This window comes from Pipistrellus hanaki, assembly GCF_964339955.1.
Source record: "Pipistrellus hanaki genome assembly, chromosome: 19".
Taxonomy (NCBI): Eukaryota; Metazoa; Chordata; class Mammalia; order Chiroptera; family Vespertilionidae; genus Pipistrellus; species Pipistrellus hanaki.
In genome coordinates, this window is record NC_140521.1 from 7,926,869 (window position 1) to 7,952,361 (window position 25,493).

Sequence of the window (25,493 nt, forward strand, 5' to 3'; positions counted from 1 at the left end):
GGCGGGCTTCTAATTCTCCCGGAAGGCTTAGAGTCTCTCGCTCTATTCTTATATTTTTTTTGGGGGGGGGGGGGAGCCGGCGAGACAGCGCCTTTCGGGGCGCGCTGGTAAGGTGGGAGGGGGTGGGGGCCGGACCTTCGGCTCCCGGGCGAGTGTGTGAGCCGCCGCCGCGGCGGGGACGACAACAACTTGCTCGCCTCCAGGTTGGGTTAACGGCATGGAGAACAGTCACCCCCACCACCACCACCAGCAGCCCCCGCCGCAGCCCGGCCCTTCGGGCGAGAGGAGGAACCACCACTGGAGAAGTTACAAGTTGATGATTGACCCGGCTCTGAAGAAGGGACACCACAAGCTGTACCGCTACGATGGGCAGCACTTCAGCCTGGCGGTGAGCGTCCCGGCGCGCCTCCCGCCGCCCTCCCTCCCCGCCCCCGGGAGGGGGGACCCCCGGCCCGACCCCCCGGCCCCCCGGCCAACTGTCAGCCCGGCCCCCAGCCTGGAGTTTGACAAGTGGCCCGGAGAAGGGGGGGGTCTGACCCCGGGGAGCGGGACCAACCCCCGCCCCCTCTGCTCCCCATAGATGTCCAGCAACCGCCCGGTGGACATCGTCGAGGACCCCCGGGTGGTCGGGATCTGGACCAAAAACAAGGAGCTGGAGCTGTCGGTGCCCAAATTCAAGGTGGGACCCCTCCCCCTGCCCCGCGGCCCCTCCTCCCCTCCCCGAGTTCGAAAATAACGCCAGTCCTGGCGGGCCCTGCCGGATGGGTTCCGACCGAGTTCCCGCCGCCCCAGACGGGGAAGTTTTGGCGGGGAGGGGAGGGGGGGATGACTGAGAGAGGGGGGCGCCCCCCGGAGCCCCTGTGAGCGGGGGGACCCCGCGGGGAGACCGTGATCGGGGTGCCCATGCCGTGTCCCGCCCGCCCCGCTGGGGGCTCCCGCCCGCCGGGGTTCGGCCGGGACCCGCCCCCCTGCCCGGCCTCGGGGCTCCAGGGGACCGCTTCCCAGCCCCAGGGGTCGCTCCGGACCCGGCAGCCGGGAGACGAGGCCCGAATGGAGGGAGGGTCAGGGGGCCAGAAAGAGAAACTGTTTCTTTTTCCCCTTTCGAACCCGGAGGACTTCCACGTTCCAAACGATTTAATCCTCTGCTTCCCGGGCCCGCCCGCGTGCGTTTTTTCCCCCCCAAATTTATTTTTTATTTTTTTACTCTTCTACCTTTCATTGTTTTCAAAGGGCAGGCCAGTAGGGAAGGTTGTGTGTTTCCCCTTCAATTCCAATGCCCTCCAAACTCCCTCCTCCTCCTCCTCCTCCTCCTCTGCTGCCAGATCGATGAGTTCTACGTGGGCCCCGTGCCTCCGAAGCAGGTGACATTTGCCAAGCTGAACGACAACATCCGCGAAAACTTCCTGCGGGACATGTGCAAGAAGTATGGGGAGGTGGAGGAGGTGGAGATCCTGTACAACCCCAAGACCAAGAAGCACCTGGGCATCGCCAAGGTGGTCTTCGCCACGGTCCGGGGCGCCAAGGAGGCCGTGCAGCACTTGCACAGCACCTCGGTCATGGGCAACATCATCCACGTGGAGCTGGACACCAAAGGTGAGCGGGGGCGGGCTCAGGAGCTCAAGACCTGTCAGTGCGGCCCCTCCCCGCCCCCAGAGCCCCTCCTGCAGTGTTGGGGACCCCTCACTCTCCCTTGAATGCCTCTGTACCATCTTAAAAATTTTTTTTGCCCCCCCCCCCTTTCTGAGGATAGAATCACGTGGAGCTAAATGTGTTGTCAGTTGCTAGGAGACAAGCTGTAATTTACCAAATGTGCGGGTCCTTGGCCACTGTGCCTCCGGGGACCATCCCCCACCGCGGACACCCAGGGCGGCCCCTCCGGAGCCCAGGTGGCCTGGGCTTCGGCAGTGAGTCCCCAGCGCTGCCCTCTGCGAGGGGAGGAGTCTGGGTTTGTTTATTTGTGGGAGGGGGGGTGAGGGAGGGCAGACCAGGATGTCTTTAAAAATGCATAAGGAGTGTGTCCCTCAGCTAAAAGGGGAGTCCTCCCGGGATCCGGGGTGCCCTCCCCCCATGCCGCCCCCTCCCCCTGGAAGTGGGAACCAATCTGGGCCCCGAGTGTGGTTTCATTGATAATGTTCCAGATAGCGTGGGGCGGGCTGCTCTGGGTGCTCTAGGGTTGACACTGTGTGGTCCCTCCTCTCTCTTAAAGAGACAGCAGCACCTCCCCAGCACTGTGCTCACTCCCTGCTGGCTGCTGGGAGCGGCCAGCTGGGGAGGCCACACCTCCCACCCTGTGGGTAAGAAGCCGGCTCGGAGGGGTGAGCAAGGGGCTGAGGTCGGTGGGGGGCATTCTGAGGACAGGCTGGCCCCGGGACCGGGCAGATACTCTCACTGGGTCCAGAGCCCCTCCAGGTCTCTGGCTGGGCTGAGGTGGGCGGCTTCCAGAGCACACAAAACCCAAGACAGAAAGCGCTGGACCTTTATTTTTGCTTTTAATGGTGATTGCACATGGACCGAGTCTCTGAGGCCTTGCTGGTCCTGGGTGGGTTCTGTTGTCCCCTGAACTCTGCTGAGCTGCACCTCGTCCTGAGTCTCCAGGTTCCTCTCTGAGCCACGGCCCCCCACACCCCCAGGTCCAGTTTGTCAGTCTCTGTGAGGGGAGTACAGACCCTTTCAAACTTACATCCCCTCGGGTGGCTGCAGGCCTGAGAACCCAGTGGGGAGCCCCCTCCCCATTCGAAGGAGCTGCCGGCTCTCACCAAAATGTCATTTCTGCAAAGAAGAGAAAAAAAAAAAGGTGGGGGCCCTCAGAGCTGCCAGCTAAGTTTGTATTTCAAGAAAGAGAGCAGTAAAGTGTAAAGTGAAGCTCAAGGAATGCGGCTCCTTTGCATATGTAAGCAGCTGCCCCACGGGGCTCTATAAATACCAGCGATCTGGGGCCCCTGTCTATGGAGGCCTCTCTGCTGAGGGGCAGAAGGTCACCGGATGGGGCTGGTCCCCCGAGCTGGGGGTCTGTGCGGAGGGAGAGGCCTGTGGTGTTCACAGGAACCCGGTATTTATTGTAAACTGCTGGTCACCTGGCCCCCATCAGTTACCCACAAACTGCCCCCTCTCCTCCCCACACGCCGCCAGGCCCTGGCTGCTCCTGGCACAGGGAAAGGGCAGGACTGGGGGGACCTGGCTCTTTTCTCGGGGGGTCCAGGTGCAGGAAGAGGCTTTGTGTTGGGGTGGCATTTCTGTATTTGGGGGAACCCCAGCCCCACCGGGCATTAACTTCTGAGTCTCAGGTGAGAAAAATCATACAGCGTAGCAGCCTCGCGGCGCAGATGGGGCTCCTGGGGAGGGTGCAGAGAGGTGGGAACTGGGATAGACTCACACAGCTTCCCCAGGCTTGGGGTCTCGGGCACGGGGACCCACAAAGAAGCCAGCCTGTGGGGGCCGCCCCGTCGGGGAACTGGCTGAAGCCCGCCTCCCTTGTCCCTCCACAGGGGAAACCCGGATGCGGTTTTATGAGCTGCTGGTCACGGGCCGGTACACACCCCAGACCCTGCCGGTGGGCGAGCTGGATGCGGTCTCTCCCATCGTGAACGAGGCCCTGCAGGTGGGTTTATCACATCAGCGCCCCTCTCCCCATCACCAGCTCCCTCGTGTGGCCCCCGGGGCCGAGGAGGGAACCGAGCCTGGCCACGCACAGCCTGGGGTTCCCACGGCCCCAGAGCCCACCTGGAGCCCGCTCTCCTCGAAGGTGCTGCACCCTGTGCCCCGTGCACCCAGAAAGCAGAGTTCAGGTCCCTCTTTCCAGAGCAAGACTGACACCCCCCCTCCAATTCCCGCCTCCCAGGATGCTCCACGGCCCACCCACACCTGAGAGCCGTCCCAGCCTGTCCCCAGCCTCTGCCGCCACCCTCCCTGCGGAGCGGCTTTTCCCGAACCAAGAGCCCGGTCCCTCGCCGGCCAGCTGGGTTCCTTCGGCTCCTTTGCCAGGTCCTATAATTTCAGCCAGAGGCTGGGAGGCCCCTCTCAGCCCCACGCCCGTAGTCCTTGCTGCTCCCCCTGCCGGGAAGGAGGCGGGAAGGAGGTCCTGGATCTTCTCTTCTCTCCGCCTGAGGGACAGGAAAGACCCTGCAGGGTCCCCGAGGATAACTGGCTGCCCTGAGAGTAGATAGAGAAAGGGTGGGACCAGCCAGATGCTCCTCTTCAACCTCCCGCGCCCCCAACTTCACATGTTGCCGTCCCGAGGCGACCAGTTTGGCTCTGAACTCCTGGCAGCCAGAGTGAGAGGGGGACAGACCCCCCCAGTGACCTCACCCCCCTCTCTCCCTCTCCCTCTCTCTCCCTCTCTCTCTAGTTGTCTGATGCCCTGAAGCGCCTCAAGGATGGTGGCCTCTCCACGGGCTGTGGCTCCGGCTCCTCCTCTGTCACCCCGAACAGCGGCGGGACGCCTTTCTCCCAGGACACCGCCTACTCCAGCTGCCGCCTGGACACCCCCAACTCCTACGGGCAGGGCACCCCGCTCACGCCGCGCCTGGGCACCCCGTTCTCGCAGGACTCCAGCTACTCCAGCCGCCAGCCCACGCCCTCGTACCTCTTCGGCCAGGACCCCGCTGTGCCCTTCAAGCCCCGGCGCCACGAGAGCAAGTTCACGGACGCCTACAACCGCCGCCACGAGCACCACTACGTCCACAACTCGCCCGCCGCCCCCGCGGGGGCCGGGGCCGCGGCCGGCTTCCGGGGCTCCGCGGACCTCCCGTTCGGGGCCGTGGGCGGCGGGGCCGGCGGCGGCCCTCCCTTCAAGGCCCAGCCACAGGACTCGGCCACGTTCGCCCACACTCCGCCGCCCCCCGCCCAGGCGACCCCCGCTCCCGGGGTCACGTTCAAGTCCGCTTTCTCCCCCTACCAGACTCCGGTGCCCCCGTTCCCCCCGCCCCCCGAGGAGCCCGCCGCCCCCACCACCACCACGGCCGCCCCCACCACGGCCACCGCCGCCGCCTTCGGGGCCCGGGACAGTGGGGAGTTCCGGAGGGCCCCTGCGCCCCCGCCCCTGCCGCCCACGGAGCCCCGGACCAAGGAGAAGCCGGGCACGCCGCCCGGCCCCCCGCCCCCCGAGGCCAACAGCTTGGAGCTGGGTGGCCGGCCGGCCTTCGGCTGGAGCCCCGAGCCCTGCCACAGCCCGGGCACCCCCACGCTGGAGGCGCCGTCACCCGCGGGGCTGGAGAAGCCGCACGACAGCCTGGACTCGCGCATCGAGATGCTGCTGAAGGAGCAGCGCACCAAGCTGCCCTTCCTCCCGGAGCAGGACTCGGACCCGGAGCTGCAGATGGAGGGCAGCCCCATCTCCTCCTCCTCCTCCCAGCTCTCCCCGCTGGCGCCCTTCGGCGCCAACTGCCAGCCGGGCTTCCGCGGCCCCACGCCGCCCTCCTCGCGCCCCTCCAGCACCGGCCTGGAGGACATCAGCCCCACGCCCCTGCCGGACTCGGACGAGGACGACGAGCTGGACCTGGGGCTGGGCCCCCGCCCCCCGCCCGAGCCGGGCCCCCCGGACCCCTCCGGCCTCCTGGGCCAGGCGACCGAGGCGACCTTGGACCTGGCTGGAGACAGGACCCCGACCTCGGAGAAGATGGATGAGGTACCGCCCGCTTTGTCCGTCCGTCTCTCCTCTGGGATGGGCTTTGTCTGTCTGGTGTGTCTCCCTCCTTCCCCGTCTGAAACAGCATCTCCTTGGACATCTAGCTAAGACATAGAAGCAGCAGGGCTAGGGCGGCCAGAAGAGCAGGTCAGCGGCAGAGAATGAAAAAGGGATAAAAAAAAAAAGGGATGCAGGAAGCACGAGGCTGTGATTGAGCCGCTGGTCTGGCTCTTAGGTTCCCGAGTAGCCGAGGCGAGAAGGAAGCGTGACCTAGTTCTGCCGCCCTCCTGGGAGTGGGAAGCCAGGGCTTCCCAGGGATCTCTTCTGGCTCCGTCTGTGGGGGGAGGCCCCCGGGTCCCGGAGCGTGCGGGCTGTGGTGATGGTGCGGGCTGTGGTGATGGTGCGGGCTGTGGTGATGGTGCGGCGCCCTGCTCTGTGGGGCGGCTGAGGGATGGATGGTCAGGGTGGTCCCGAGGCTCCTCGGGAAGGTTGGGGAGAAGGTGGGAGCCCTGGAGCCTCCGGAAGGAGGGGGAACCATGGCGGGCAGGCAGGGAGGGCACTGAAACGTGCCTTCTCCCACTTCCCCTGGCTCAGTGGTGAAGGAGTTAAGGGTTAGCCCAGGGGGAGGCTGCAGCCCAGAGCCAGGAGGTTGTCCTCACCCTTAGATCCTCTCCTGGGGTCTCATTGCCCGAACCCCCAGCTTCAGGGTTGGTGGGGGGGAGGGGGGAAGGAGGGGAGGAGGCGGGTACTAGGTCATCTTCCTTGACCACTCTGCTCCTCCGGGAGACCTGTGCGGAACCTGTGGGCCGGAACCTGTGGGCCGGATGGGCAAGAGCGGCCAGGGGCATAGACAGAGCACAGTGCCCCCGTGGGTGGCGGGAGGAGGGTCCCCGCCAAAGGCCCTGTGATTAGGCCGGTCTGGCTGCCTCGGGGAGGAACAGAGAGGAACACGGCCTGCCCAGGAGGGACCACAGGTGCTGGGGCTCCAGGGGCCCTCCGGGCAGTTCTGGGGAAGTGGTTTCAGGTGCCGCAGAGCCAGAGCCTGGGGAGTTGACAGGTGTGCAGAGGTGGGGGTTGCCAGCCCGGCGGCCCTCCCTCTTCCCTCCATTGACCAGCGGGCAGAGAGGCACAGAGCAGTCGGAGGGTGGGCTTTCCCCCCCCCCCCCGAGTCACTGAAGGGAAGCGGCGGAGGCTGAGGCCCAGAGCGCCAGGGCCCTGGATGCCTCGGGACCTTATTAGCCCTGGGAGGCCTGGGAGCACTGAGGACCTCCAGGCTGGCCTCGCGCGCCCCCTGCTGGCCGCTGGGAGAGCAGCATCTCTGCTCCTGGGTACTGACCAAGGAGTTGCCCCCCGGGGCTGCGCAGGGAGGCCCGCTTTGAGGGGGGGAGGAGGAGGGGGAATAAAGGAGGGAGATCCCCTTTCTTCACAGACTGGTGGGTAAAACTGCAGGCGCCAGGCCTTGAGCCCCGGCTCTGGCACGCACTTTCCCTCTCTGAGTCTCAGTTTCGGGGCCAGGGAAATGGGAAGGGGCGAGCACCTGCCTCACACTGGGCCTGAGGGAGGCGCCCCAGGGGGAGCTCCAGGCACCGCCTGGGCTGGTGCTGGGCGCTGGGGCTGTTTCCTCCGGTTCTGGTTCTCACCCCAGGCTCTGGTTCTCACCCCAGGCAAGTCCGGGCGGAGGGAGGGAGGGAGGGAGGGAGGAAGGGAGGGGCCGAGGCCAAGCGCAGATCCCGGCTCCCGTGATTGGCTGGCTGGGTTAACCCTCTGCTGGCGGCGCCGCTTGCTGGGCGCTGTCCAGGGCTGATCCTCTGGGCGCTGTCCGGAGCACCAGGCTGGGTCTGCCCGCCGCTCGCTCTCGCTCTCTCAGCATTCGCGTGGGGACCCTGGGAGGGAGGGAGGGAGGGAGGGAGGGAGGGAGGGAGGAAGGGAGAGAGAGAAGGAGAATAGAGAGGACCTAGCAAAAGCCAGAGCTTTTTGCTGCTGCTGCCATAGATTTGCTGTTTCTCTCCACACCCCACCCCACCCCCTGTTTTCCTGTGAGGCCTTCCTCGCCTCTAGGCTGACCTTACCGCCTGCACACCCCCCGTCCGCCTCCACCAGGTTCGCCCAGGGCAGCTTCTCGCCTCTTGTCCCGACTCGAGAGCCTGGGGGTGGCCCGGCCCTTTCCTCCCCACCCCTGCTTGCCTTCTTGCTCCACCCCCACCGTGCAGCCCCACGCCTCCCCCCTGCACCCCAGTGCAAACTGGCCCTTGCCCTCGACTCCCCTGTTCTCCCGGGGTGGCCACCAGATCCCTGGGCTCCACAGCAGCCCCCGCCCCAGGCGGCATCCTGGCCGGAGCCCCGGCCTGCCGGTGCCCGGCTCTGCCTCTCGGGCCAGTGGCTTTCGGCGCTCTCGCCATGTTTCCTCGCCTGTCAGGAGGGGGGGAGGGGAGCCGGCATCCCGAGGTCACAGCGCGGATAAGGAAGGGGGCGCGTGTGCTCACCGCAGCGTTACTGACGGCGGCCACGTGGCCCGCAGGCGCCGAGGGGGCGGAGAGCTGCGGTGCGGTTAAGAGAAGGCAATCTCACCAATCTCACCGTTTGCAGCAGCGTGGGTGGGCCTGGAGAGCATCATGGGAAGTGGCACAGCCAGTGAGGGGAAGACAACACCATGTGATACACTCACATGTGGAATCAAATGAGCAAAATGAACTAACAAATCAGAAACAGACTCATAGACACAGAGAACAGACTGGCCGCCAGAGGGGCAGGGAGTTGGGAGGCTGGGTGATAAAGGTAAAGGGATTAAGCAAAAAAAACAAAACAAAAACAAAGCTCAGACACAGACAACAGTGTGGTGATTAGCAGAGGGAAAGGGGTCTTGACGTGGGCGGTGAAAACACAGCAGAGCACACAGAGGATGTGTTATAGAGCGGTACGCCTGAAACCCGCACAGTCTTACTGTCCATTGTCGCCCCGATAAACGCAATCCTAAAAATAAAGTGAGAGAAGAAAGGCCCATACAGAGGGGCCCATCATCCATCATGAGACTCGATGAAAAGGGTAATTAAGGGAAACAAAGTCATACCTCCTGTTTATGTAGCCTTAGTCCTGTCAAACCCCACCCCTCCTTCTCCTCCGGCTTCTCTGCCACAGGGAGGACCGCAGGCTGACCGGGAGCCCCTTCTGGTTCAAATCCCGCTCCGCCTCCTGCTGGCTGTGTGGCCTTGGGCAAGGACGGGAGCTCTCTGTGCCCGCTTCTCGCTCCGCAGAGGAGGAGCTGGCAGGCCCGGCCCGTAGGGCGCTCTGAGTTGATGTAGGTGCAGTGCTGAGAGAAGCGCCAGGCCCACAGGGAGAGCCGCGGAGGCGCTGGTTATTAGCGTTATCCTCTCTGAATACAAATTGAAACAGAAGCTCTCAAACGGAAGCAGAATCTGTCCTCCTCCTCTCCCCGCACCCCCTTCCCGGCTTCCTTTTTCTCCGGGACACACGGCGTATCTCACCTCTTTCTCCCGACTCCCTTCTGCCTCCCCCCTCTGGGGGCCCAGCTCCGGGGGCCTTGTCTGTCCTGTTCAGCGCTGCGTGGCCAGCACCGAGGACAGTGCTGAGGGGGTGTTTGTGAAATGACGGGGTCCTCATGATAACCCCGGAGGCAGGGACTGGGACGCCCATTATGCAGATGGGGACACTGAGGCTCAGAGAGGTGATGTGCGTTGCTGAGGCCACGTGGCTGGAGGCCTCTCCTCCAACTCGCCGGTGCTGAGAGAGCATTCTGGGGTTGGCCTGGCCTGGCCCCCCAGGCTCACGCTCGCTCACGCCGTCTCCCTTCTCTCCGCAGGGCCAGCAGTCCTCGGGCGAGGACATGGAGATCTCCGACGACGAGATGCCCTCGGCCCCGATCACCAGCGCCGACTGCCCCAAGCCCATGGTGGTGGCCCCGGGGTCGGCGGCCGTGGCAGGCCCCTCCGTGCTGGCCCCGAACCTGCCGCTGCCCCCGCCCCCCGGCTTCCCGCCGCTGCCCCCGCCCCCGCCGCCCCCTCCGCCGCAGCCCGGCTTCCCCATGCCCCCCCCCCTGCCGCCGCCGCCGCCGCCCCCGGCCCACCCGGCCGTGGCCGTGCCCCCGCCCCCGCTGCCGGCGCCGCCCGGCGTGCCGCCCCCGCCCATCCTGCCGCCCCTGCCGCCCTTCCCGCCGGGGCTGTTCCCGGTGATGCAGGTGGACATGAGCCACGTGCTGGGCGGCCAGTGGGGCGGCATGCCCATGTCCTTCCAGATGCAGACGCAGATGCTGAGCCGGCTGATGACCGGCCACGGCGCCTGCCCCTACCCGCCCTTCATGGCCGCCGCCGCGGCCGGGCTGCAGTTCGTGAACCTGCCGCCCTACCGCGGCCCCTTCGCCCTGGGCGGCGCGGGCCCCGGCCGCGGCCAGCCCTGGCCGCCGCTGCCCAAGTTCGACCCGTCCGTGCCGCCGCCGGGCTACCTGCCGCGCCAGGAGGACCCGCACAAGGCCACGGTGGACGGCGTGCTGCTGGTGGTGCTCAAGGAGCTGAAGGCCATCATGAAGCGCGACCTCAACCGCAAGATGGTGGAGGTGGTGGCCTTCCGGGCCTTCGACGAGTGGTGGGACAAGAAGGAGCGGATGGCCAAGGTGGGCGGCAGCGGGGGGCCCGGGGCTGAGCGGGGGGGGGGGCTGGGGCCGGAGCGGGGGGGCCCGGCCAGCACCCTCTCCTCCCGAGACACCCCCGGGGACACTGCCCCACCCCAGGAAAGGCCCGCACGCGTGCCGGGTGTGAAGTGATGTTTTTTTAATAACATTTCCCACTTTTTTTTTTTTAAAAATATATTTTATTGGTTTTGTACAGAGAGGAAAGGAGAGAGATAGAGAGTTGGAAACATCGATGAGAGAGAGACATCGATCAGCTGCCTCTTGCACACCCCCTACTGGTGATATGCCCGCAACCAAGGTACATGCCCCTTGACCGGAATTGAACCCGGGACCCTTCAGTCCCCAAGCCAACGCTCTACCCACTGAGCCAAACCGGTCTCGGCTGAAGTGATGTTTTTGGAGAATTGCCACCTCCGGGGCGTCCCGGGAGCAGCTGATTGCCCTGGGAGGGGGCGGGGGCGCCCAGGGAGTCGCCGGCGGGCGGCCCCCTCACCGCGGGGACGTCCCCTCCCGCCCGCAGGCCTCGCTGACCCCGGTGAAGTCGGGCGAGCACAAGGACGAGGACCGGCCGAAGCCCAAGGACCGCATCACCTCGTGCCTGCTGGAGTCGTGGGGCAAGGGCGAGGGCCTGGGCTACGAGGGCCTGGGCCTGGGCATCGGGCTGCGCGGGGCCATCCGCCTGCCCTCCTTCAAGGTCAAGCGGAAGGAGCCCCCGGACACGGCCACGGCCGGGGACCAGAAGCGGCTGCGGCCCTCGGCCTCGGTGGACGAGGAGGACGAAGGTGTGTGTGTGTGTGTGTGTGTGTGTGTCCGTCTCCCTCCGTCCCGGGGGCGGCTCCTCCCCTCCTCCTCCCGCCGACACCCCCCTCCCCGCAGAGTCGGAGCGCGAGCGGGACCGGGACATGGCGGACGCCCCCAGCGAGCTGGCCAAGCGGGACGCCAAGGGCGTGGGCGTGCGGCGGCGGCCGGCCCGGCCCCTGGAGCTGGACAGCGGCGGCGAGGAGGACGAGAAGGAGTCACTGTCCGTGTCCTCGTCCTCGTCGGCCTCCTCCTCCTCGGGGTCCTCGTCCACCTCACCCTCCTCCTCGGCCTCGGACAAGGAGGAGCCGGACAGCACGGAGGAGGAGGAGGAAGAAGAGGAGGAGGAGGAGGAAGAAGAGAAAGAGGAAGAAGCCCCCGGGAGCCAGATCTCCTCCTCCTCCTCCTCCTCCTCCTCCTCCTCCTCCTCCTCCTCCACGTCGGACAAGGTGCCATTCGGGGCGGGCGGCCGGGGCGCCGGGCGGGCGAGGGGCGCTGTGCTCACCCCCTCCGTCCCCCAGGACGACGAGGACAGCGACGGCCGGGAAGGCTCCAAGAGCGACGGCGAGGAGGACCTGGCCGGGTCGGAGGCGAGCCGCAGGGAGGAAGGCGGCTCGGACGCAGGTGAGCGGGCCTCTGCGGCAGAGCCTGGCCCGGTCACAGCCCGTCTGGGCACACGCCCCACGCACCCTGCGGTCCTGCTCCTGTGAGATGTCCGGACAGGGCGGGAGTGACCGCCCCCTCCGTGTCCCCCCGTGTCCCCCCGTGCGGCGGAGTGACCGCTCCCCCCGTGTTCCTCTGTGTCCCCCCACACAGCGGGAGTGACCGCCCCCTCTGTGTCCCCCCCGGGTCCCCCCGTGCGGCGGAGTGACCGCTCCCTCCGTGTCCCTCCGTGTCCCCCCCGTGTCCCCCCGTGCGGCGGAGTGACCGCTCCCTCCGTGTCCTTCCGTGTCCCCCCCGTGTCCCCCCGTGCGGCAGAGTGACCGCTCCCTCCGTGTCCCCCCGTGTCCCCCCGCGCGGCGGAGTGACCGCTCCCTCCATGTCCCTCTGTGTCCCCCCGCACAGCGGGAGTGACCGCCCCCTCCATGTCCCCCCACGCTCCCTCCGTGTCCCTTCGTGTCCCCTCCGTGTCCCCCCCGTGTCCCCCTGCGCGGCGGAGTGACCGCTCCCCCCGTGTCCCCCCCAGAGGAGACGGCGAGCGTGGCCACCCGCAGGGCGGGGCTCGGCTCCTCCAGCAGCAGCTCCTCGTCTTCGGAGTTCGAGTCCAGTTCCGAGTCCTCGTCATCGTCCTCCTCGGAGGATGAAGAAGAGCCGGCGGCCGGGGAGGAGGAGGAGGAGGAGGAGGAGGAGGAGGAAGAGGAGGAGGAGGAGGCCACCACGGACGAGAGCATGGCCCCCGCCGTCCCCGACGAGAGCTTCGAGGAGGACGCGGACGCGCGGGCCCCGGTGGTCGAGCCCGTGACGGAGGAGGAAGTGGACATCGAGGACGAGGGCCCCGGGGAGCGGACCCCCGCGATGGAGGAGCTGCCCCCGCCCGCGGGCGCGAGAGAACCCCCCAGGGAGCCGGGTCCGAGCCAGGAAGCGGCCAGGCCCCCGTCCCCGGAGCCTCCTGCGACAGACACGGAGGCCCGCCTCCCCCCGCCCCCGGAGCCCCCCCGAGGTAACTGCCCCGGCCCCGGGGGACTGTGGGGCGGGGGCAGGAGGAGCCCAGGCTCCGCTGGGTACATCAGGGAACTTTCCCAGGCCTCAGTTTCCCCATCTGCAAAATGGGGTGGGTGGCCGATGCCCCCGCCGTGCGGGGGGGTGGGAGGAGAGGATGGGGGTGTGGAAGGTGCCACAGGTTAGGCCCTGCTCCCCCAAAGGAGGGCCAGGCAGGTGGGGAGGCTCTGGGGCGCGGGGCCGGGAGACAGGCGGGGACACGGGCTTGCTGGAGCTGCGCGGAGCGTGTCGGGCGGGCAGTGCGTTCCACTAGAACTCCCCGCCGCCATGGACGTGTCTGCTCGGCCCTGAGCCGGCTGGGGGCCACTGGACACGGTGCTGTGAGAGCCCTGGAGGGCGGTGGGGAGCAGGGTGCTGGGTCTGTGGTCCTTAGTTTTAATGGACTTAGACTCAGCGAGGCAGCCAGCTGTTAGTTCGCACTCTGACTTGAAGCCCTCAGGGAAGAAGCCTGTTACATGCGCTTAGTTCTGTTCTTCAGCTGCAGAGCCGCAGGCCTTGGTCCTCACAGGCGTTTTAGTGAGACGTGGCTGCGTCCCCGGTGCTGTTGTAGAGGCGTTAACAGACAGACAGAGAGATCTGCCCCGGAGGGCTTTGGTTCCAGGCCGAGGTGCAAGGGAACGGCTGGTGCGATAGAGAACGCGGCAAACACGTGGAGGAACGCGCAGAGGCCCCGACAGGCCCTGCCCCGGAGACACGGGGCTCCGATTGGCTCACAGAGCCCCCTCTCCTGGTTCACAGCGCAGTCCCTGTCCACAGCGCTGTTCTAGAGACAGGCAGAGGCTGCCGGCCGTGCCTCCGCCTCCGGTTTACGTTTAACACCGGCACCTGCTGTGTCCCCGACCCCGGGCTGGAGGCTGAGAGTCCTCAGGGGCTCAGCTTGGGTGCCGTCTTTTTTTATTTTTTTAATAATCATATATATATATATATATATATATATATATATTGATTTTTTACAGAGAGGGAGAGAGAGGGGCAGAGAGTCAGAAACATTAATGAGAGAGAACCATCCATCAGCTGCCTCCTGCACACTCCCCACTGGGGATGTGCCCGCAACCAAGGCACATGCCCTTGCCCAGAATCGAACCCGGGACCTCTCAGTCCGCAGACCGACGCTCTATCCACCGAGCCAAGCTGGTTTCGGCGGCGGGGGGGGACGGGGGCGGGGGCCTCCGTCTTTACGCTCAGGAGAGTCTCGGGGACGCGGAGCTGTGCGTGGGGCAGGTATCAAGTGCGCAGTGGGGCAGAAGTAGGGCACCCAGAGGTGTTTGAACCGACTAACGTGGCCTGGTCTCCACCCGTCTCTGCAGGGGAGGACGCGGAAGCAAAGCCCGAGCCCCCTCTGCTGCTCTCCGTGCCTCCGCAGCCGCCGTTGCCACCCCCTCGACCGCCCCGGCCCCCCAGCCCTCCGCCCGAGCCCGAGACCCCAGAGCCCCCGGCCCCGCCCGCCCCCCTGGAGCCGCCACCCGAAGACCAGCCCCCGCGGACGCCGGGCATCTGCGGCCTGGCCAAGTCGCAGAGCATGGAGACGGTGCCAGCCACGCCCGGCGGGGAGCCCCCGCTGTCGGGGGGCAGCAGCACCCTGTCCCTGAGCTCCCCGCCGGTGCCCGGCAGCCCCTTCTCCTACCCGGCCCAGTCCCCCGGCCTGGGCAGCGGCGGGCTCCCCCGGACGCCCGGCCGGGACTTCAGCTTCACGCCCACCTTCCCCGAGCCCGGCGGGCCCCTGCTCCTGCCCCTCTGCCCCCTGCCCCCCGGCCGCCGGGACGAGCGGCCCGGCCCCCTGCCGTCCCAGGTGCTCCTGGAGACCGGCCTGCCGCTGCCCCTGCCCCTGCCCCTGCCCCTGCCCCTGGCTTTGCCCGTGCCCGTGCCCGTCCTGCGGCCCCAAGCGCGGGCCCCTCCCCAGCTGCCGCCCCTGCTCCCCACCCCCCTGGCCTCCTGCCCGCCCCCCATCAAGAGGAAGCCGGGCCGGCCCCGCCGGTCCCCCCCAGCCCTGCTCTCCCTGGACGGGGCCTTGGTCCGGCCGCCGGGGGCCGCCGCCCTGGGCAGGGACCTCCTGCTCCTGCCGGGCCAGCCGCAGACCCCGGTCTTCCCCAGCGCCCACGACCCCCGGGCCGTGACCCTGGACTTCCGGAACACGGGGCTCCCGGCCCCCCCGCCGCCCCTGCCCCCCCAGCCGCCGCCGCCCCCGCCCCCGCCCCCCGCCGAGCCCGCCAAGCTGCCCTTCAAGGAGCTGGAGAACCAGTGGCTGTCGGAGGGCCTCCCCCCGGGCGCCCGCGGGCGCGACGACGCGGCCGAGGAGCTGCTGGAGCTGGCCAAGGCGCGCGGCCCCTGGCGCCGGCCGCCCCGGAAGCGCCACGAGGACCCCGCGGCGCCCGCCTCGCCCGGGCGCTCCCCGCCGCCGCCCCTGTTCCGGCCGCGCTCCGAGTTCGAGGAGATGACCATCCTGTACGACATCTGGAACGGCGGCATCGACGAGGAGGACATCCGCTTCCTGTGCGTCACCTACGAGCGGCTGCTGCAGCAGGACAACGGCATGGACTGGCTCAACGACACGCTCTGGGTGTACCACCCCTATATCCTGCCCGCGGCCCGGGCCCGGCCCCGGCCCGAGAGGGCGGAGGGAGCACGGCCACCGGCCCCGAGAGGCAGCGTCTGTCCCCACGCGGGGTCGGCACTGACGCTATAAACGCCCCCAGGCCAGCCGGGCTCACCCCAGACGGCAGGGCTCACAGCTGACCGAGGGGAGCGGAGTGGCCGTTCCACGTAACGGAGGCAGCAGCCCAGGGAGGTCCCATCATGTCTGTGTAGGAGCCGCGGCTCAGAAAGGCTCAGCAGCCTGCCCAGGGTCACACAGCCCCAAAGTGGCAGAGCTGAAATCTGGCTCCAGAACGTGGCTCTTCACCGCAGGCTCCCCTGAGAGCCGCTGGTGAACAGGGTGTTTGAGGCTGGAACTCGCCTCCCCCGTCCTAAACCAGCGGTCCTCCTCCTTCCTGATGCCGCGGCCCTGGAATACAGCTCCTCATGGTGACCCCAGCCATAAAGTTATTTTTGTTACTATGATTTTACTACTGTTACGTGTTTTCCGAGGGTCTTAGGCTCCACAGCAGCGGTGCTCAGCCTGTGGGTCAGGGTTAAGAACCGGTGCTGTAGAGCCAGTGGTCTTGGGCGACCATCTGAAAACACAGATATTTAATTACGATTTATAACAGTAGCAGAAATGTTACAGTTATGAAGTAGCAACAAAAACAATTTTATGGTTGGCGTCACCACAGCAGGAGGAGCTGTATTACCGGTGGGGAACCACTGCTCTAAACGGACTTGCTGAGCATTTTCTTCGTGTCAGGAACTCTGCTAGGCCCCTAAATCTCAGTAGCTATCTAGAGAGGCACCGTTAGGAACCCAGTTTACAGATGAGGAAACTGAGGCAGAGAGTGGGTAATTATAAGACACGCCCACAGCTGTGCAGCTGGGTACCCCTGGCAGCTGGGAGCTCTGGCCGCCGTGGCGGGCCGGGTGGCGGAGTGGTGGGCATGAGGCGGGGTCCGTATCCTCCTGGAGGCTGGTCTGAGGGTGGCACGGCGGGACCGGTGGGCGCGTCGCAGGAGGGGTTTGCCATCCGTGTCCACGTGGCCCTTGACCCACACCCACCCACCAGCCTCTCTTCAGCCAAGAAAAAGAAGCGGGAGGATGACATCCCGGAGCACGCCACAGGCTGCGCCCGCAGTGAGGGCTTCTACACCATCGACAAGAAGGACAAGATGAGATACCTCAACAGCACCCGCGCCAGCACGGACGAGCCCCCCACGGACACCCAGGTACACCGAGCCTTCGGGCCTGGGCGGCGGGCCGGGGGCCTGGCCGGGGTGCGGGCAGGGGGAGGGTGGTGGCGGGTGTGGCACATGGAGAGTGTGAGTGGTGAGGGGAGGGCGGGCAGGGAGAGCCTCTGAGAGCTTCAGTCAGGGGTGTGGGCAGAGCTCAGTTGCGTTTCCAGAAGGCTCACTCATTCCTTTCTAATTTTTTAAAATTTTACTTTTTAAAAAATATATATTGATTTTTTTTAAAGAGAGGAAGGGAGAGGGATAGAGAGCTAGAAATATGGATCAGCTGCCTCTTGCACACCCCCTACATGCAATTAATGTACATGCCCTTGTCTGGAATCGAACCCGAGACCCTTGAGTCCTCAGGCCGACGCTCTATCCACTGAGCCAGAGCAGTTAGGTCTAATTTTACTTTTTTATTTTTTTATACTTTCATTGATTTCAGAGAGGAAGGGAGAGGGAGAGAGAGTTAGAAACATCAGTGATGAGAGAGAATCATCGATGGGCTGCCTCCTGCACACCCCACACTGGGGATGGAGTCTGCAATCTGGGCCTGTGCCCTGACCAGGAATCGAACCGTGACCTCCTGGTTCATAGGCCGATGCTCAGCCACTGAGCAGCCACCCCGGCCGGGCCGTGCCTTTTTTCAATGAAGCAAATCCCTGCGGAGCTCTCGCTGTGTTCCAGGCGCCGTCCTGGGCTGCAGGACAGCGAACAAAACGACATTCTTTTCCTCGCGGCCCTTACGTCCTGAGGGGGGTAGGAAATCAGTGAACAAATGGGTGCCAGGCGGAGGCCACAGGAGAGGAGGCTGGGGGTTGGCGAGACGGGGCCAGAGAAGGTGACACTTGAGCCAGACCTGAATGAAGTGGAGAAACAGCCCCGTGGGTAACGGGGAGGGGCCGCCGAGAAGCAGAGGAAAGCCTCCGTAAGGAGCTGAGCAGAGAGGGTCCCGTGAGGGGAGGACTGGCTGCGGCAGGCAGGGCCTGGGCGGGAAGGAAAGGCCAGGCCAGGTGTCACCGGAGAGGCTGCGGGAGGACGAGGATTTGCATTCTGTAGAGGATTTGCATTCTGTACGGGAGGAGCCACAGGAGGGTTGGAGAGGGCGGGCGGGGCCGGCTCAGCCTGTGATCTCTCGCTCACACCGCTCACACCGATGTCGGACGTGCGGGGGTCGGGCTCGGGCGGCTGTGGGGGAAACATGGACACCAGTGAGGGAACGGCAGGAATGTTAGGATGTTGGAAGTGGAGTGGATTGGGCGGGAGAGACAAGGGAACGGGTGGGCCTGGCCTGGGAGCTGGACGCCCAGCGCTGAGGAGGGAGGGGGTGGCACCTGCACTTCGGGCATCACCAGGGCCTGTGGAGTGCTGACCGCCGGCCAGCGCAGTGTGTGGGAGGGTGCGGCTTCGGGTGCTAGGAGCTGGCCGGAGGGTGAGGGCGGCCGGGAGGACGGGGTTTGAGGGTGTGACCGCAGGAGCTGTGGTTTCGAGTTTCGGGGCAGCTGTGAGGGGCCGTGGTGGGAGCCACGGGGCTTGGAGGAAACACACCGCCATCTTGCAGCAGAGAAGCGGGGTGTCCCAGGCCCCCGCTGAGCCGGGAAGGACGGAGGGGTGGAGGGCGCTGTTTGTCAGGAAGGGGAGGCACGGAGGCTGGGGCGAGGAAGTGGGGTGGCAGGGACCCAGAGTTAGGGTGAGCTCATCAGGGCGGTGACGGGGACACGGGCGCCTCGCCCCTTTCCTGACCTCTGACCTCTGACCTCCGCCCCTCGCAGGGCATGAGCATCCCGGCGCAGCCGCACGCCTCCACCCGGGCCGGCTCCGAGCGCCGGTCCGAGCAGCGGCGCCTGCTGTCCTCCTTCACCGGCAGCTGCGACAGCGACCTGCTCAAGTTCAACCAGCTCAAGGTGAGGCCGGGCCGTCGGCAGGCGGCAGGGCCCAGACCGGGACTCTCACCCCTCCCTCCCCCACCCCTCCCGCCCTCTCACCCCTCCCTCCCTCCCCCCTCCCTCCCTCTCACCCCTCCCTCCCTCTCACCCCTCCCGCCCTCTCACCCCTCCCTCCCTCCCACCCCCCCTCCCCCCCTCTCACGCCCTCCCTCCCCACCCCTCCCGCCCTCTCACCCCTCCCTCCCCACCCCCCTCCCTCCCTCTCACCCCTCCCGCCCTCTCACCCCTCCCTCCCCACCCCCCTCCCCCCTCTCACCCCTCCCTCCCCCACCCCTCCCGCCCTCTCACCCCTCCCTCCCCACCCCTCTCCCGCCCTCTCACCCCTCCCTCCCCACCCCCCTCCCGCCCTCTCACCCCTCCCTCCCCACCCCCCTCCCCCCTCTCACCCCTCCCTTCCTCCCCCCTCCCCCCCTCTCACCCCTCCCTCCCCCACCCCTCCCGCCCTCTCACCCCTCCCTCCCTCCCCCTCCCGCCCTCTCACCCCTCCCTCCCCACCCCCCTCCCCCCTCTCACCCCTCCCTTCCTCCCCCCTCCCCCCCTCTCACCCCTCCCTCCCCCACCCCTCCCGCCCTCTCACCCTCCCTCCCTCCCCCCTCCCTCCCTCTCACCCCTCCCTCCCTCTCACCCCTCCCTCCCTCCCCCCTCCCGCCCTCTCACCCCTCCCTCCCCACCCCCCTCCCGCCCTCTCACCCCTCCCTCCCTCCCCCCTCCCCCCCTCTCACCCCTCCCTTCCCCACCCCTCCCGCCCTCTCACCCCTCCATCCCTCCCCCCTCCCGCCCTCTCACCCCTCCCTCCCCCCACCCCTCCCGCCCTCTCACCCCTCCCTCCCCCACCCCTCCCGCCCTCTCACCCCTCCCTCCCTCTCACCCCTCCCTCCCTCCCCCCTCCCACCCTCTCACCCCTCCCTCCCCACCCCCCTCCCGCCCTCTCACCCCTCCCTCCCCCACCCCTCCCGCCCTCTCACCCCTCCCTCCCCCACCCCTCCCGCCCTCTCACCCCTCCCTCCCTCTCACCCCTCCCTCCCTCCCCCCTCCCGCCCTCTCACCCCTCCCTCCCTCCCCCCTCCCGCCCTCTCACCCCTCCCTCCCCCACCCCCTCCCGCCCTCTCACCCCTCCCTCCCACCCCCCTCCCACCCTCTCACCCCTCCCTCCCCCACCCTTCCCGCCCTCTCACCCCTCCCTCCCCCACCCCTCCCCCCCTCTCACCCCTCCCTCCCCCACCCCTCCCGCCCTCTCACCCCTCCCTTCCCCACCCCTCCCGCCCTCTCACCCCTCCCTCCCTCTCACCCCTCCCTCCCTCCCCCCTCCCGCCCTCTCACCCCTCCCTCCCCACCCCCCTCCCGCCCTCTCACCCCTCCCTCCCTCCCCCCTCCCCCCCTCTCACCCCTCCCTCCCCCACCCCTCCCGCCCTCTCACCCCTCCCGCCCTCTCACCCCTCCCTCCCTCCCCTCCCCGCCCTCTCACCCCCCCTCCCCCCCTCCCGCCCTCAGTTCCGGAAGAAAAAGCTCAAGTTCTGCAAGAGCCACATCCACGACTGGGGCCTGTTCGCCATGGAGCCCATCGCGGCCGACGAGATGGTCATCGAGTACGTGGGCCAGAACATCCGCCAGGTAGGCGGGCGGCGGGCGCTGCCCTGCGGCCGGGCGTGGGGGGGCCGGGCGTGGGGGGGCCGGGCGTGGGGGGGCCGGGCGTGGGGGGGGCCGGGCGTGGGGGGGCCGGGCGTGGGGGGGCCGGGCGTGGGGGGGGCCGGGCGTGGGGGGGCCGGGCGTGGGGGGGCCGGGCGTGGGGGGCCGGGCGTGGGGGGGCCGGGCGTGGGGGGGCCGGGCGTGGGGGGGCCGGGCGTGGGGGGGCCGGGCGTGGGGGGCCGGGCGTGGGGGGCCGGGCGCCCAGCCCTAAGAGGCTCTCCTGCCAGGTGATCGCCGACATGCGGGAGAAGCGCTATGAGGGACGAGGGCATCGGGAGCAGCTACATGTTCCGGGTGGACCACGCACCATCATCGACGCCACCAAGTGCGGCAACTTCGCGCGCTTCATCAACCACAGCTGCAACGTGAGTGCCGGTGCGGGGCGGGGCCGGGGGGGCCGCCAGCAGGGAGCCCTTCTCCTCTGGGCCTCAGTCTCCCCATCCGCGCAGTGGGCACAGGGCGCGGTGAGGCCCGGTCCGGGCGGTGCGGGCAAAGCGCTGGGTCCGTGCTGTCCGCGGACACGGGCCCGCCCTGTGCAGGGCCGAGCGCCGACCTGTGTGTGGTTGGAGTGAGTGACTGAGGAGCTGAGTTTTAACTCTGCTCTTAAGAGTTTGGACTGAGACGCCTCACCTGTGGCTGGTGACCCCCCGGTGGGCCTCGCAGGTCTGGGGCGGGCAGGTGTCCTGGAGAGGAGTTTCTCACTCTGAAAACAGGCCCGGGCCGCCTGGCTGGTGTGGGCCAGTGGCTGAGCGTCGACCTCTGAACCAGGAGGTCGCTGTTCGATTCCCAGTCTGGGCACATGGCCTAGTTGTGGGCTCGATCCCCAGTAAGGGGTGTGCAGGAGGCAGCCGATCGATGATTCTCTCCCTCCCTCCCTCCCTCCCCCTTCCGCTCTGAAATTAAATAAAAATAAGCAGATAAATAAATAAAAAGCACAGGGGGCTTGGAGCAGAACACCCCTCACTCCGGTTTCAGGTCTTGATGTCACTGCTTAGCCCGTGACCATAAGCTGCGCACAGGGTGTCTCCGCGCCTCCACGTCCTGCTCTGTGAACGGGAAGGGGCAGGTCCTCCCGGGAGTGTGTCCTGCGTGCAGGCCTGCCGAGTGTGCTGACCAGCGGCCTCTCGGCCTGCTGCCCTCAGGGTGGTGACCAGTGGGGACTTTCCCGGGGACTCTCCTGTGAGGGCTGAGGGAGGGAGGGGATCGCTCAGGACAGGTGGTGCCGGGGCAGGGGGGGAACGCCTGTTTGGGGGCAGCGGGGGGCTGTGGGGTTGAGCAGGGTGAGAGCTGAGGCTGGCAGGTTGGGGGGGCGGTCACGGCCTGGCAGGCAGAGCTGACAGGGTCTCTCAGCTGAGGCAGGCCGCTGGGAGGTGTGGGGTCACAGGTGGCGTGTGTGCTGCCCTGTGGGGAGAGGTCCTGGCTGTGGCTCAGGGCAGACTTCCTCAGCAGAGGCAGCGGCAGTCGGGTGGGGTGGGGTGGGGTGGGGTGACGGGCCCTGGCCGCAGCCTCTGGCCCGGGTGGGGAGCAGCTAACAGGAAGAGGCGGGCTATCGGAGACAGACCCCAGCCAGGTGTGGGCAGATCTGGCCTTGCTGGGCGGGGGCGGGGGGTAGGAGGTGGAGGCTTGGGGGACCTGTGTGCATGGTGCAGTGCTCCCCAGAGGTGTCTGCTGGAGCTGCCACAGGCAGACACCGGGCACTCTTAGGGTTTCTGGGTCTGGAGCAGGGGCCAGCAAACTTTTGCTGTCATTGGTAATTATATATACAATATATTTTATTGATCTCAGAGAGGAAGGGAGAGGGAGCGATTGAAACATCAACGATGAGAATCATTGATCAGCTGCCTCCTGCACGCCCCCCACTGGGGATGGAGCCCGCAACCGGGCATGTGCCCGACTGGGAATCGAACCCTGACCTCCTGGCTCATAGGCTGACACTCAACCACTGCGCCAGGCCCGCCGGGCCGTAAATATTTTTGGCTTGGTGGCTCAGACCATCTCTTAGCAACGGCTTCACTGCCACTGTAACAAAAGGAACTTATGCAATATGTAAAGGATGGGTGTGGCTGTGTGCCGACAAAACTTTATTTGCTGAAATGGGGGCAGCTGGGGGCCGGAGTTTGCCGACCCCTTCTCTGGAGCACAGCCGTGAGGCCGGGGCTACAGACACAAACGGGGAGTCCCCTGCGTTGCACATAGAAGCGGAAGCCCCGGGGAGATAACTGATGATTGTCGCCACTGTCATTGTCTATTATAGTAACGGAGGCCAGGCTGGGGGAGCTGAGGCCAGGGCAGGTGGCGGGGGCGTGGGGGCATGGGGCGGGCGTGGGGCAGGCACGGGGCTCCACGGGGGCCCTGGGGGTAGAGGGCTGCCCGGGTCCTCTGCTCACCGGCCCCCCCCGCCCCCCGCCGGCCCGCAGCCCAACTGCTACGCCAAGGTGATCACGGTGGAGTCGCAGAAGAAGATCGTCATCTACTCCAAGCAGCACATCAACGTCAACGAGGAGATCACCTACGACTACAAGTTCCCCATCGAGGACGTCAAGATCCCCTGCCTCTGCAACTCCGAGAACTGCCGGGGGACCCTCAACTAGCCCGGCCCGGGCCGGCCCCCGCCCCATTTCAGGTGCTGTCCTCTACCCAGCGGCCACGGCAGGGCCTGGCGCCCCAACACTACCCCAGGCCCGGCTCCGGCCCTCGGCGGGAAAGGGCTTCTCCGTCCGTCCGTCCGTCCGTCCGCCCGCCCGCCCGCCAGCCCGTGTGTCCCTCGAGGACGCGCGTCCGACGCCACGTGAACACCTCTGTCTGCGTCGCTCTCCCCGGCTCCGTCTCTCTCTCTCTCCTGCCTCTTTCCCCTTGTGGTTTGTCATCAGCCTCTTTCCGTGAATGCTGCTACGTTGTTGTTTTGTTTTTTTTTGTCTTCCCTTTATTTTCTTTCTTGTCACACGAAAAGACATTTTAACCGTTGAAATGTGAAGGCAGACTCGGGGAGCGGGGACCCCGGCAGGGGCTGCAGAGGCCGCTGTGGGCCGGGGCGCTGACCGTCCAGCAGTCGTGGCGCCGCCGGGTGCTGCTCACACACAGGAGGGGCTGCCGGCGGCTCTGACCTCAGAACACTATGGAAGGCCCGCCCTCCACCCACGGACTCCGGGAGAAGAACCTACAGACACCACCCCGTCTGTCCTTCCCCCCGCGGCCAGGGGGGCCACGTCCCAGGCAGGAATCCCCCCCCCAGGCTCTCTGCCACCCCAAGTCTGGGTTCAGTGTTTACTTTCTCCTTCGAATGCCAGCAGCGAGGGGCCCAGCAGGAGGGCCCGGCGTCACGGGCCCGAGGAGGGCCGCCCGGGGCAGGCGGGGCCCGGCTGGCCGCTGCGGGCGTCTGACCGGCCGTCTGACCGAGACGCACGTGGACTTTTTCGTTTATAAGCGTCCCCTGCCCGCTCCCAGCCCGCACTCTCCCTAAGACATCAAGCGCATATTTATTTCCAGAGTGAGACGCTTTCTCCCAGAGAAAAGGAAGATCTCGGAAAAGATTTCAGAATTCAGATCTAGACCTGACAAGGTTTTCTTTCCTTTTTCTTTTTTTCTTTTTCTTAGCCCCTCCTTCCCCCGCTCCCGCCCTCCCCCCCCTCCCCACCGCCCTCTGCAGGGTTCGAGTCCACGGGCTTGGTTCTCGTGCGCGTGTAGAATCCAGCGAAAGGGGAAGGAGGTGTGCGAAGCTCAGACCCCACTTCTGTGTAAATAGCTAGGCTGCCGGAAAGGACTTTTTCTCGGGAACATTGTTTCTTGTAGAAACACGTGGGAAGACTTTTTTTTTTTTTTGGCTCATTTCTTTGTACTTCCAAAAAAAAAAAAAAAACACAAAAAAAAACACAAAAAACAAAAAAATCACCCAGGTCCCGCCCCCCGGACGCAGAACAGGACAGGCGTGTGCATAACTGACGGGACGTGACCAGGACTGGCCGCCCGCCCGCCCTGGAGGCCGCCACCGCCCGCAGGGGCCTCTGGTATCTCGGCTTGTGTCAAGCTTGTTATCATGTAAATTCTGTACAAAGAATTGTTATTTTTCTCTTCTCTCTCTCTCTCTCTTTTTTTTTTTTTTGTCGTTGGTGATTTTGTTGTGTTTTTTTCTTTCTTCCGATTCCTTCACCCCGAGCCCTCTCTGTTTGAGACTGTGCCCGCCGAGGCCGGCGGCGCTGAGACGCAGAGGGGGACCCTGGGCACAGCGGCCACCTTCTCTCCCGTTTGCGGTTTTCTGCCTAATTGTGCGACCGAGGAAATATTTATTTTTCACACGAGGAAACGTGTAGCTTGTAGAGACGGCTGATTTCAGTTCCGTGTGCAGCCCCCAAGGGGCTGTCTTTGTTCTCCCCCCCCCCCCGCCCCCCAATAGAGGAAGTGGAGGGGATGTGGGGAGACCTGGCCTCCCCCCCACCCCGCCCGAGATGTCCCCAGGAACCCCAGCCCGGATTAGTTTGTCATGTCCAGAAATGGATCGGCCGGTTTTTCTTTCAACGCCTTCCTTCTCATTGAACAAATCTTTGCTTTGGAAGTGTTGGGGGTTTCTGATCCCGCCCCTCCCCCGCCCCTCCCTAACCTGCTCCCCTCCCCTCCCCTCCTCCCCCCCTTCCCGCAAAGAAAAGAACCCTCGCCTTTTAGGGGTGTTTGTGCTTCTAGGCTCTCTCCGTATGGATCTTGTTTTGAAGAGGAGTGTTTCCGTTGTGGGTGTGTCTTGCTGTAAATATTTGTTCATATTTTTGTGAATTCAATACTATGTACCATTGTATTATAGTAACTTTTATAAAGCAAACCATAAATATACTGACTTTTCTTACAGATACGCCGTCTCTCTTGCTCTCCTCTCCCTCCTTTCTCTGCTTTCTTTTGGGGGCACACCCTGCCCCCGTGGAGGGCGGGCTGGCTGTGCCAAGGGCAGAAGGAGATCTTAAACTGAGTCACAGCTTTTTAATATATATATATATATATATATATATATATATATATTTTTTTTTTTTTTAATTGATTTCAGAGAGGGAGAGAGAGAGAGAAACATCAATGATGAGAGAGAATCATGGATCGGCTGCCTCTGGCACACCCCACGCTGGGGATCGAGCCCAAAACCCAGGCATGTGCCTCAACCAGGAATCGAACTGTGGCCTGGTTCATAGGTCAACACTCAACCACTGAGCTACACTAGCCCGGCAAGGCACAGCTTTTTATAGTTTTCCGTCCAGAACCTTTCTTAAAACCTTGGGGATCTAATACTG

At 65.8% G+C, this 25,493-nt stretch overlaps 1 protein-coding gene across 1 annotated transcript; it reads left to right on the top strand.

Annotated features, from left to right (window-relative positions):
- Nucleotides 1–203: 203 nt before the first annotated feature.
- On the top strand, nt 204–25,064 carry SETD1B (SET domain containing 1B, histone lysine methyltransferase). The gene is given in 18 exon segments (XM_084868470.1): nt 204–388; nt 581–679; nt 1,323–1,593; nt 3,486–3,598; nt 4,346–5,623; nt 9,441–10,247; nt 10,786–11,047; nt 11,142–11,512; nt 11,585–11,687; nt 12,250–12,723; nt 14,090–15,446; nt 16,246–16,594; nt 18,370–18,501; nt 20,035–20,154; nt 20,457–20,489; nt 20,491–20,530; nt 20,533–20,594; nt 22,647–25,064. Coding segments are annotated over 18 exon segments (6,216 nt in total). The 5' UTR covers nt 204–217; the 3' UTR covers nt 22,821–25,064.
- The last annotated feature ends 429 nt before the right edge of the window (nt 25,065–25,493 follow it).